The 13145-nt window shown below is 41.8% G+C and overlaps 1 protein-coding gene across 1 annotated transcript; it reads left to right on the forward strand.

Moving 5' to 3' along the window:
* The first annotated feature begins 28 nt into the window (after positions 1 to 28).
* On the forward strand, positions 29 to 11909 carry LOC102208240 (carnitine O-acetyltransferase-like). The gene is made up of 12 exons (XM_013907857.1): positions 29 to 440; positions 3384 to 3549; positions 5502 to 5676; positions 7171 to 7261; positions 7488 to 7575; positions 7660 to 7760; positions 7876 to 7995; positions 8580 to 8702; positions 9525 to 9660; positions 9770 to 9832; positions 9929 to 10066; positions 11064 to 11909. Exons 1-12 carry the CDS (start codon positions 343 to 345, stop codon positions 11268 to 11270), a joined length of 1506 nt encoding a protein of 501 aa, XP_013763311.1. The 5' UTR covers positions 29 to 342; the 3' UTR covers positions 11271 to 11909.
* The last annotated feature ends 1236 nt before the right edge of the window (positions 11910 to 13145 follow it).

A 13145-nucleotide genomic window follows, 5' to 3' on the forward strand; every position in this document is an offset into this window, starting at 1 on the left:
AACAGAAGTGTTAAAGGACACAGAAGCAAAAGGGTTTAGTTAAGTGTTGCTGTGTCATCATGCACTTATGATCCTGATACTCACACCTGCTGTTTTTATTTTTATCATTTAAAGCTTGCAACATGATGTCCTGCTCCTCTGTGTGCCAAAGTCGTTACTGCCTCTGTTGACTTCTTTCAAAAGACAGACTCATAAACCGAATAGGCTGCATCTGTGAGACTGAAAAGGGGGTCCGTTTCATTAAATTCTTTAGATCTCATCGCCTGAAAAGGGGGAAAAAAAAAACATGAATCATGCCATTAATAATCTGAGGTTTCATCGTGCTGCTTTGTTTAGCTGAATATGATTTGTGTTTATAGAACCGCTTCGTGTCTGTTTCCCTGCAGGTTTGCGTCCAGACTGATTGCAGCCGTTCTGGACTTTAAGGCCAAAATAAACACGTGAGTCTTAATTTATGGAACATATTTGGAGCAGATCAGTGGTCAGTATGGACATTGCAGGACTTCCCGTTTCTGCTCTAAAGGCTAAAAATGATGAGGACACTAGTACAAAAAGTAACAGCATTGTCTCCAATGAAAATAGAAAGTCAAAAGTTTTCAGCGAGCATTCACTGGCCGCTTTATTAAGTACAGCTTGCTAGCTGCATTAATGCTTCACAGCACAGATTGAACAAGGAGCTGGAAACATTTCTCTGAGATTTCTGACCATATTGATGTAGTAGCATGCCATGTGTGATCTTCTGTTGCCTCAAGTTCTCACAAGGTATGCTCTTCTGCATACCTTGGTTATAATGAGTGGTTGTCTTGAGTCACTATCAGGTTAAAGCAATCTGGCCATTCTTCTTTGACCTCTGCCTTCACAAGGCATTTTCTCCCAGAGATCTGCTGTTCACTGGATATTTTCTTTCTTGGGAAACCTTAGAAATGTTTGTCTGGGAAAATCCCAGCAGTTCAGCAGTTTCTGAAATGCTCAGGCCAGCCACGTTGAAAGTCATTTAAATCACTTTTCTTTCTCACTCTGATGCTCAGTTTGAACTTCACCAAATCGTCTTCACCGTGTCCTCATACCTAAATGCGTTGAATTTCTGTCATGTGATTGGCTGATTAGATACTTCCGTTAACAAGCAGTTGAACAGGCTTAACTAGTAAAGTGGCAGATGTGTGTGTAGCTCAATTGTTTTTGTCGCAGTTGAAGTTGAATACGTAACAATCACGTAAAAATATTTCTATAAATATGACTCTCAACTCATTTCTTTCATTGATAGTAATTTAACTAATGTTTTGTTAAAAACAAAGCTGTTTCAGGCTTTTTGTTAATGTTTGAAAGAAAATGAAAGTGAGAACTTAAAACTTTCGTTCTTGTAAAAGAGGAGCTTTCATTTGGTTGAAACCCATGAACCAAAGTCTGTAAAATGGCAGTGACGTTTACACAGAGGTTCAATCAAACACCTTTTCTTTTGGTTCACTCTCCCACTCTGTGTTCACGTATTCTGTGTTTAGCCTGTAAGCTATACACAGATGCCAGATTAAATCAGTGGAATAAAAACGAAAATATGTCACACTTTATAGTGCAGATCAAGTACAAGCTGCTATACAAGTCATATTTACTGGTGCCCAGTCTCTCTGCTGTGTGGTGGTGGTGGGGGGGTTGGGGGGTTACTATAGTAAAATACAGTTATTCCCTTTAGAGCTTATGGAGCTGGTTATTACCCGGGGGAATCACAGGCTCTGTACTGGTGTCAGACTTTGCAGTAATCCTCTGACAGCGTTTAAGCTGCGGTGCTGCAGTTGGTTTTATTCGCTTCTATTTTTGTGCCGTGACCTTTGACTCGGCTGGCATCGCCTTGTGTTTTCTCTGGTGCATGAAGTTAATCTGCGTCTAAATGTACTCGCCTGCACATATTGTAACAGAATCTGCAGCTCAGTGCTGCAACGTCTGCTGGAGTCTCTGTCTCCCCGAATGAAGCATGAAAAAGGTGTTTCAGTGTCGGCGCATTCAGCATAGCTCTGAATTTTTAAACTCCAAAAAGTTTTTTCCTCTTCCTTGTCTTTCGCTCTCATTTTCATAGCTACTCTCTGCTCTATTCCCACTGCACAAACTCTGAACTATTGAGTATAGAACGTTTCTGCTGCTGTGCATTTCTGATCTGAACTCTTTTATCACATTGCACTTTATTTTGTTGTCATGCATCCTGTAAGATTAAAATTGGTGTTACAGTGCTGAGTAACAATCAGGGGGCCTTGTGTTGATCAGTGAGGGACGCCTTTATCATAGTCTGTGGACTTCAGCAGCAATAGTTTAAACTCTAACAGGGAGATAAGATTTAAACTAGCTGGAAGAGGAACGTTTTTAACTGGCTGATTTAGGAAGAAGTCGAGATCAGAATGACCCGGCCTGAACCGGGAAGCAGAATTTGGGTTTTTCCGAATAACCTTAGGGTTAAGCCTGGTTTTCTGTATTATGAAGGTAGTCCACTTAACAGGGTGCATCAGCATGGTAACTTGTGCTGTAGAGAGGTTACAGTTTGGAGATGAACGGGTAGAAATCACTGTCCGCTGACCAATCGATTCTCCCTTGGATCTCTGTTTGGAAGAGCAGGAGGGTCTGAGATGTTTTAATATTATTTAACGTCTTTGCATTTCCCCCGATGAACATCAGTAAAAAAAAAAAAAATCTAGATTTTTTTCTTTTCTAAAAGTATTTTACCTTTTTTCTTGCTCTATAAGCATTCATATATAATCCTAAAACAGGACCTACTTGTACTTTGTCACCTTATACAAAATTGGCTTTTTGTTTGTTTGTTTTTAATTGAATTGCTCTGATTGTTAAACACCACTGTGGCTCCCGCTGAAAGAGTGGACACTAACAATGTCTGTTATACATTACTTTAATTAAATAGTCAGTTATAAGCCATCAGATTCTCCAGTGTCCTAATGAGACATGTTAGAAGTCTGTAGACTTTCACAGTCTGCATTTTTGCCTGCTGACAGAGCTACAGTAGGTGCAGCGTCTTCAGGTGAGGTCCTGTGCAATGAGCAGGTCTAAAACTGATGGGTGTCTTTATTCTTTGCACAGTTGTGAGATGATCAGCGATCCCGCACAGAGATGTTATTCATTGTCCCTTGGTGTATTTAACTAGTGCAGGGTGCAGTCAAGAAGAGGGTAACCCATGTCTTTGTAGGTGCAGGCAGTCATTAAGTGACTGTCTTGAAGAGGCGGCAGCTATAAGTATGCGCTCATTGTTCAAAACATGGCTGAGCAGAAGGGGTGGATTAAGGGTTTCATCTTACTAGGGGAAACAACCAGAGAGGGTGACTGAGGAAAGCAGAGGATGGGGGGGGGGGGAAACAATAATGACTGACGTGTTTCTCTTTGTCTGTCAGCGGGCAGCTGCCGGTCGAGTTCATGCGAAGGAAGCCCCTGTGCAAGGAGCTCTACCCGCTCCTCTTCTCCTCCTGCAGGATCCCCGGCCCCAAACACGACTACATTGCTCACTACGGCCGCTCCCGCCGCTCGCCGACGCACATCACTGTCGTCAGGAACTACCAGGTGAGTCGTGCCTGACAGGTGGCAGAAGATGGATTTAGATAGTCTCCTTTGTTCTTTTCTTGTGTTGCCAGTCAAGCCGAGTCTTGTGCAATCACATCTGAAGCTGCTTTTGGTGTTTCTTAAACTCCAAGTTGATTGTTGATACACCAAGTTTTGCAAACAGAAGTCACGTGATCGTACAGGAAGCTTTCTTCTGAACATTGAGTACTCTGGCAGCACATTATCCCACGAGATCGTTGTTTTATCTAGTGATTGCTGGCTGTATGTGGATATTTCATCTACATCTTGATTAAAAGAGAAGCTTATTTAGTTTGTAAAGTATCTGCACATAAGTGGAGAACCAGTCAGCAGATGTCTGATTTAACATTGAGTTCAGTTGGGTAATTAGAGAAAGGAAGAGAAGTGTTTAAAAGCATGCTTCTTAGCATTTCAGACATCTGTTACTTTTGATCACAGGAATTCTTAAACCATGAAAACATGTTTGATTCTGGAAAGAAAAAAAAGCATGAAATGAGATGTACTAAATCTACACAGTGTTTCATAATGACTAAGGACTACTGCATACTCACATCTACTGTACTTTTTATTGTAGGTTAGTAAGTTGTTCATCTTTCAGAAGACGCAGCGTCCAAAACTAACAAAATATCCTGGATGTTCACCTCTGGCGCTTCCTGTTGTGGCTCAGTTTTTTTTCAAAGGTTAACAGATTTACTGAAAAGGCATTCTGCTGCCAAAGTGACTTTAATTGATGTAGGCCGTGACTCATTTGCAGTGCGTCAAGTTTGGCGGAGCTGCAGCAGAGAAGTGATAGAAATAGTTTGTTTTTTATTTAGTCTGTTTCTACAGGGTTTATTAGCCACAAGTACAACATCAGCTCTCACTCTGGACTGATGACAGTAAGCGGAGTTATTGTATACTAGTAAGACAAATGCTAGTTTGTGTTTTTAAATGCATTTTGTAGCTCAAGTTCAAATCTATATGTATATGCACACCATTTAATCTGAGGTATGACTGAATCTGATGCAGTCAGCAGTATTTGCATGGACTCTGATCTGTCGAGGAATTGTTCTCCTTTCATGGACGAGTGCAGCTGTGCTGTGTTGTTGTGGCGCCCTCTGATGAACACGTCGACCCAGAGTATCCTAGAAATGTTCAGTTGGAGACACAGTGTGACTAAACACTGGCCAAGAAAGTCTCTGGATATAAATACAGGACCCAGAGAGTCCTGTGCTGCTCTGCACGTGTGGGGCTGGGCATCGTCTGCTGAAACAGCTGCTGGGCGGGGCGCAGTACAGACTGGAGCGCCCCGTCTCAGCACCTCAGCCAAGAACAATCGGGTCAGGGGTCAGAGATGTTGCAAGGCTACAGCTTGGATACATGAGAGTCCCGGCAGGAAGTAGCTCTGCCACTAGTCAGGCGTGACGCTGATGACAGTGGTGTTCAGAGACTGCTGCCTGCAGAAAAGAGTAAACTAAACCAGCTGTGAGGTGTAACTTCATTCATATGGAGATTAATAATCCCAACAACAAGTAACCAGAACCCAAAAGTGCTTTCTTAGAGATTAAAATGATGCAGTGAGAATTTATTTATTTATTTAGAAATGTACTCATCAAAACAAAGTGCTTTCATCCACTGAGCCTCGGTTTTCTGATGGACTTTTGAGGATATTTTTCAGGTGACAATTCTTTTTGTTTTTGTAAAAGGCAGAACAGGAAAACCCTCAAAGAACTTAAACTGCTTAACAGAAATTCAGATTTTATCGTCTCAGCTCTGAACTTGTTTGGTTTTTTTGATAACTGTAAATGTTGGTGTTTCTGTGGATTTGAAGGGTTTTTTTGTGACTGTAAAAAGCACTTAGTGCAGCTTAGTAATCGAAAGATGCCCCCGCTTTTAGTTTTGTATTGCTTTTAAAAACTTTGATCTTACTGACATGGTTTTCCTCTTACTCCCAGTTCTTCCAGCTGGAGGTTTATAACAGCGATGGCTCGCGGATGACTGAGAGTCAGATCCACGGGCAGCTGCTCAGGATCAGGTCTCAGTCTTGGAAGACGGACAAGGAGCCGATGGGCATCCTGACCAGCGAGCACCGCCACACATGGGGAGAGGCTTACAACCGCCTGCTGAGAGGTAGATCACATGACCACACACGCAAGCCGGTGCTTACTACTTGACTGCTATCTCACTGTAAGCTGCTGCTGTTTTCGGTTATTTTAAGAGGGCAAACAAAACCGATCTGTTAATGGCTCAGTTTAAGAAAATACAAATGTGAGAAATGTCTTCATGCCAAGCTCTGACTGTAGGATTAACATCCCCTGATGTTGGTGAAGCTTTGCTGGTGTTAGAGTAGCATAGGATACGCCCTCGCATCCATGTTTCTGATGTGCTTGAAATGACGTCACAATATCTGAGGTTCCTTTAGAGCAGCTTGAAGGTGGTGGCCAAAGGAGGCGTTTTATTAATTTTTACCTCATTATAGATTTTAGATAATGAGACCCTCCAACTCAGTGGTTTTATCATCTGCTTTGTAGAAACCTAACTACACATAGGAGACAGGAGAGGGTGCTGTGTACTTGGAGCAGCTCAGTGATCAGAACTCTTCATGTTTTTAGACGTAACACCAGTTTAATGATGGATTGATTACATGTCTCAAAGCAGTTTTAAGTGTTAAATGTTTTATGCCTGCATCAGCAGAAACCCAATAATCAATCTTGGTTGGAAAAACTGAAACCTTGGTGATGACCGAAACTCTCAGACACTTAAAATGACCGAAAGTTGGACTCATTATGTTTCCATCTTGTTATTTTCATACTTGGAGTCTGCTGAAGTAGTTTTGCATGATTCACAGCTCAAAATTATCCTCATTTATTTAATACTGTGGGTGCAGCCCCTCAAAGGTAAAGAAATTTATTTTCAAGTAAGTCATTAAGTTATAAAACAGTAGTTTGGGACAGAAGAGCCAGAGTGTGTACGGACAGTGCAGGAGCTGATAGAGGAGAAATGTTAATAACCGTACGAGCTGGCAAAGGACAGGAGGAGTGATGATGTCGAATAGTTTGACTCTTTTTATTTTAACTCCTTTTAATACTCGATAAATGCAAAAACAGAAAAATGTGAGATTGTTGTGTCAAACTCGGAAACCAGATGGAACTGTAGAAAGAGGAGTCAAAGGAGCTTGCAAAGAAAAGCGTCTGGACTTCTTTAAGTTGCTTGAAGACGTTTCACCTCTCATCTGAGAACCTTAAAGCAGCTTTCTTCTCATTGGCTGCCACGCACAAACAGCAGGTCCTCCACAATGACTTCTTTACGTCTGTGATACAATTAGTCGTTGCTTTCACTGAAGTTGTAGATTGTTTTGGTGCATACAAATATAAACATACCATTATGTATGAGAACAAGTATGAAAACGTGTTCTATAGTATAAAATAAAAACAATAAACAAATGGGGAAATAATCCTAGTGATAGCAGCACCAACAAACAATACTTAACAGAAAATAAGGAGAAGCAATCAATAAGCAGGAACAAGTGGAGAGGTTAAAAATTTTTGGGCATCATAAAAAAAACGGCTACATGTGGGAGACGAGTTGATCGGGTTTAAACGACACGGTCTCTGTGTGTATCAGATAAACTGAACCAGGAATCGGTGCGGATGATAGAGACGGGACTTTTCTCCTTGTGCCTGGATTCTCCAGTCATGAGGATATCAGATGAAAAGTATGTGTACACACACACACACACCGAGTATTTCTGTGTTTGTTAAATCAGTTGAGTAATGCTGTCTGTGCAGATATTATTGTTTCTTATGGAGGTTTGGAAACACTGCACAATTATCACTACCCGTATTTGAGCTATTGCTCCATTTAAATGTTGTGCACTCTCTCTGTGGTTTTCTGCGTGTGAGCTCTTGAAGAATCGCTTGTGCAACCACTTTAATTGACAGGTATGCGAGCCGCAAGGCCGCGCAGGTCCTTCATGGCGGCGGGACGTTCTCCAACAGCGGAAACCGCTGGTTTGACAAAACGCTTCAGGTGGGAATGCGCACGTGAATGGCGAGAGATGGCTTGTTTAGAGCAGCTGACGCAGAGTGCTGACTCGTGTCTGTGTTTGAACAGTTTGTGGTCGGCGAGGACGGCTCGTGGGGTCTTCTGTATGAGCAAGCCACGGCCGAGGGTCCGCCTGTAGCGACGCTGCTGGATCATGTGATCGAGTATTGGTGAGATGTTGGAATGAAACTGCAGATGTGCTGAATTAGTCAAGAAAAATTGAGCTGAGGTGGAGAATGATGGGGTGTCTGCTCTGAGTGTTTACGTTTTTTTTCTTGTCTGCAGTGAGAAACCGGACACAAAGAGGGCGCCGCTGCTCCCGCTACCAATGCCCAAGAAACTTTACTTTCACATAGACCGAGAAATCAAGAGGGACATCGAGCACGCCAAGCAGAACCTCGACATGTAAGCTCCCAACTTTTTTTTTTAAATTTTTTTTTTACTTAAACTCTGAGCTGAGCTCTGCAGCGCGCTGACCTCTCCGCACACCATCAGCTGCATGTTTGTGTTTGCTCTGAAATCTGACAGAGGTGGAGAGAACTCTAAAAGAAGGCCGCAGGAGTGTAAACAGATTTATCTTTGCTGTGTTTATGTAACCTTGATGGAAATAATGCCTCTGTGGATAACTGTAAAGTCATTCTTCATAATCCACTGCTGTCCTGGTCAGACGCCAAGCTTTTTATATGGTCCTGTGCAATTTCAGAGCTCTCTCAAATCATTCAGATGCCAAAATATGATTGAGGAATAAAGCTTTTTCTTACGTGCAGTGTGGAGTTCAACGGGACTTAAAAATATTATATGGAAATGTTTAAAATAGTGAGTCAAAGTAGGTAGAAATAAACTTTGTTTTCTTTCTGTCACATAATCTAGTGATTTCCCACCTCCTCTCTACACTGCTGTCTGAAAGCTTATTTAAAGCTGCTAATTGAACCTTGACTTTAAACATAAAATCAGCACAAATGCAAATGTTTGTCCTGAATTTGTTGCAGCCTGATCAACGACCTCGACGTTAATGTGTTCAACTTCAAGAAGTTTGGCAAGAATCTTCCAAAGCAGCACCAGATGAGCCCAAACTCCTTTATCCAGGTCGCCCTGCAGCTCGCCTACTACAGGTCAGTGCCAGCAATCTGCTTTTCTTTTCTTTTTTCTTTTTTTGTGTGTTGTTTGTTTGTTTGTTTGTTTGGTTTTAATCTGCTGTTAGAATTTCCTGCTGTGCTGTGGTTAGTCTCAGACTGGATCAGATGGCATTTGTAGTTTTTAACTTCAACCCCGTTGCATTAGAGAGGGAAAGTTACTTTATTAAATAACTGGTAATGTCCAGAACTGACCCATTTAGCTGCTTTGTGAACCGACTGATCATAAAATAGATTCCTCTTCACTCACACCAGTCCACCTGGTAATCTAACGCCTTGTTTGATACCTGGACTTGATCGGATGAGTTCTGTTGGAGTAATTGGAGTGACTGATTTACACTGATCGGCCACTTTATTAGGTATAGTTTGCTGTTACTGGATGGATCCATCCCTTCATGTTGTTTAAGACCCTACTACCCAAATGTTGCATCAGAAAATTAGACTCATCAGACCAGGAAACACTTTTCCCATCTTATTGTTCAGTTTTGGTGAGCCCCTGTGAACTGGGGCCTCAGTTTCTGTCTCTTAGCTGACAGCAGTGGCACCTGCACCTGGTTTGGTCTTCTGCTGCTGTAGTCTGCCTGCTTCTGAATGCATGTTGTGTGTTCAGAGATGCTCTTCTGCATGCCTTGGTTGTAACACGTGAGTTCTCTGTAAATTCTGAATGTGCTAACTGTCTACAAGAGTGAGAATCATTAAGTTTTGTTTTCTGCTTAATTTAAAGTGCAGCACTTACTTGAGATGAACACCTCTGCCTGTTAGCAGCATTGTCCCTGATATTGGCTTTAATTTTGTCTGCAGAGTTCACAGTGAAGTCTGTTCTGCCTGCGATATCGCCACTCAGAGGATGTTTAGAGGAGGAAGGACCGAGTACATCCGCTCACCCACCAAACAGGGGCTCCAGTACATTCTGGCCTTTGATAATCCATCCGTATCGGTGAGAAACACAAACCCTGTGAGAAAGTTCTCCCGCTGAATGGGAACAGAACTGTTGGAGGATTTTTGTAGCTTGGATTCAGAATGTGTTTATTTTTTGGGGTTTGCAGCGGGAAGCAAAGCAGGAGCTGTTCAGAGAAGCTGTTGATGCCTACTCGGCTCTGACTGAAGCGGTAAGTGTTAAATAAATGTTAAAACATTTATCTCAAAGCTGCTGATTAACTGATTCAAAAACACTCAAACAAGAGTTTCATTTCTCTTTTGTTCAGGCACTTAATGGACACGGCATTGACCGCCACCTGCTGGGGCTCAAGCTGCAGGCCATCGAGGAGGGCATGAGCATTCCCAAAATCTTCATGGACACGGCTTACGGGCTAGCAACACACTTTAAACTCCGGACAGGACAGGTGTGTGTGTGTCTTTGTTCGAGGTGTTATTTACACTGTTGCTCAGTAGGAAATGGGAATTTTGTTGTTGTTGTTGTTGTTGTTGTTGTTGTGTTTTGTTTTTTGTTTTTTTTGTCAAATGATAGTGGCTATATGAGAGGGAATTTTCTACCAGATAATCTCCTGTGAAGTTCCTGTGAATTTCTTGCAGCACACGCATACATGGATGCTTTGAGTTTCCTCAAAATGAATCTGTTTCTCTTCCTCATTTTAGGTGTTGACAGTCAGATGTGTGGAATTTTTGTAGGGTTTTTTTTTTTTTTTTTTTTTGCCCCGGGGTCAGCTCCTGATTGTTTGTGGGGTTTTTTCTGGCATGCCTTAGTTTTCAAATGACAGTATATATCAAAGCATTTGCACAGTATAGCTGAATGTTCCAGATTCGCACAGTTTTAAAGGGGATCTGTGCTGCTTGGTTGAACTCAACGATGTAGTTGTTTTGTTTCTCCTTATCTTTGACAAAGTTGTGTTGTGTCATGAGTGTGATTCAGGAAAAAATACCCAACTGGCTGTTGAGATAATGACAAGTTTCCAGTTAGCAGCTATGATCACCGGTTATGTGGATTTTGACCAGTTGGAGCATAAATTGTGACGGCAAATTTTCATTTAATTTTAGTCATAAAGGAGGTAGTTGATGATAACTGTGATGAATGTTATTGGTCAACAAAGTTAACACGGCCCAGCTCGCATTGAAATGTAGGTGCTCGTATTTGATGTTTTATGAGCAATTAAAAACACTGTAGATATGAAATGAGAACAGCAGAATTGAGCTCTTGGCATCTGTACAGATCATGTGATATAACTGGAAGCTCTAGATCAGCTGTCTGGTGAGCCTTAGTGTTCTCGTGATGAAGAGTGAACTTTGAGACTCAGATTTGAGGATTTGTGTGTTTTTAATGACGTGTGCCCAGCTTTAAGGCCCAGTTCCATTATTGATCTCCCTCCTGTCTTGTCTCTTCAGATGCCTGCAAACAACACGGACAGCGTGATGTGTTTCGGTCCTCTCGTTCCTGACGGCTACGCCGTCTGTTACAACCCTCAGGCAGACCACATCCACTTCTCCATCACGGCCTTTAACTGCTGCGAGGACACTAACGCAGAGAGACTCGCTCGCACTTTGAGGGACACCATGTGTCATCTGCAGGAGATGTTGCAGCCTACTGTGTAGAGCTGCTGCTACAGCGTCCAGCAGCAAGATACCAAACATTATCTCTAAAGAATATTTTGTACGACTTTTGTAGGGGTGCTTTTTTTGGGGGGGGGGTGTATGCTTGCTACTCACGCTTCACTCGAGCATTTAATTGTGTGAGAGCCTGGAAAAGATCTCTGCAGCTCTCGGGTGCTTTTGTTGCTTCTTTAAAGTTTGGGTGAAGCGATAAATCTTTTTCTAAGCTGTCAAATTTGCATCGTCATCGTTGCATTTCGAAGCATCAAATTCCACAGCGTCTCTCGATGAAAGCGAAACGACTCAATGTGACACTCCAGCATTAATCGGAAATATCTACGCGTGCACTCCTTTGTACAACTTGTGAGATGACCTGTGTCCTTCAACCTTTCATATTTTACTTTTTCATCAGAATTAATGGGAAAGTTGGATTTTTTTTATTTTTTTTAATAGGTGAAAAAGGTGGTTTGAATGGACTAGAGGAGAGGAATTATTGAGGGTGATTTGGTGTTTTTGTGTCTGAACTCGACCTGATCGTGAGATGAATTTTGAATAAGCATAATTTTTGTTGTTTGTTTATTTGGAGGATCTTGTTCTGCACTCAACCTGCAGGACTGGTTAATAAAGCCTGTGCTCACATAATTTCTCACTCAAATTATTTTGTCCATGTTAAAGAAAGTATGAGAGTGAGGATTTCCATTAAAAATCTGACACTTTTTCAGCAAAGTGGCATCACAGATGGCATCACCCAATCTGATTTCTGCTCCAGTGCGCCCCCTCCAATGTTCAAATCTGGACACAATGAGATCTCAACTTTTCAAACCTCATCAGCAGAGCATCTGAGCTGCCTACTTTATGAAAGGTACATTAAATAACTATAGTGTATGCAACCCGTCATAGCAGACCACTACCTGATGAATAACAGGAAAAGCTGACCCTTCAGTCTAGGCTAAAGGGAGGTAGTTTGCTGACGTGGTTCTCCTTAGTGGTAAGGGTCACTGCAAATCAATACAACATTATCTGGAGTGATAAGTTTATCTCATTGTGATGTGAGTGTTTTCTACAAGGATGATGGTACTCCTGGCCAGTGTCAGGGGGGAAGGGGTCTGTGGCCGTATAATAGATGTTTGAAATTAAAATTAAAGTAGAAAGACCTGTCAAAGCGGCATGCCATAAGTGATCCTGCACAATTAATAAAGCTGCTCAGTGGGTGGCCTGTACAGGCTGCACAATTTTAAGGTAATGAAACCTGCTTTAAATCACAGAATTATATGCATATAAATGGTACGCTCAGAAATACAGATCCAAGTATAAAAGTGCAAAAAAATATTTGGGAATAATGGGAAACATGAAGTTGCAGAGGGGATACAGCAACCTTTTTGAACAGGCCTGGACTCATGAGGCTTTTCCATAACGCCAAAGCTTGGAGGTCACTGAATGGGTTGAAGAGTATGAAAATGATCTGAGTCGCCAGCTCTTAATCCAGCTGAGCACTTTTTGAGGATTTGGACTGGCTTTGTGGAGAGGTGTATGAGAAGTGGTCATCGTTCCTCCACACTGCATTAGAGTCTGTCAAGCAGCACTGAAGATGAAGCTGTATGTGTGGCCTAACATCCAGATTATTCCTCTTTATCTATTTCTATTTATGCTTATGTTGTGACTGAGATTTATGTCAAAGTTCAAAGGTCAGACTGAATAAACATGCCTGCAAACTGCAGCTTGACTGACTGTCAGAGGAATGCAACAGTAAAATTGTAATTTCAGGTTACAACGGAGTATGCACCAAAGGAGCAAACACCATTGAAAGAGGGAACTGCTTACATCATATTAATATGGCTCTCATGATCAGTAGTTTTATAGTTACATAAAGTGAAACAT

This window comes from Pundamilia nyererei, unplaced genomic scaffold (assembly GCF_000239375.1).
Source record: "Pundamilia nyererei isolate P.nyererei 1_Seehausen unplaced genomic scaffold, PunNye1.0 scaffold00561, whole genome shotgun sequence".
NCBI classification, from domain to species: Eukaryota; Metazoa; Chordata; class Actinopteri; order Cichliformes; family Cichlidae; genus Pundamilia; species Pundamilia nyererei.

Bases quoted from the DNA above. Each gene is read 5' to 3' on its own strand.
- LOC102208240 (XM_013907857.1), top strand. From the start codon at position 343: ATGATTTGTGTTTATAGAACCGCTTCGTGTCTGTTTCCCTGCAGGTTT. The intron at 3,550-5,501 runs GTGAGTCGTGCC...TCTTACTCCCAG, and splicing joins CTGTCGTCAGGAACTACCAG to TTCTTCCAGCTGGAGGTTTA. The intron at 10,067-11,063 runs GTGTGTGTGTGT...TTGTCTCTTCAG, and splicing joins TTAAACTCCGGACAGGACAG to ATGCCTGCAAACAACACGGA.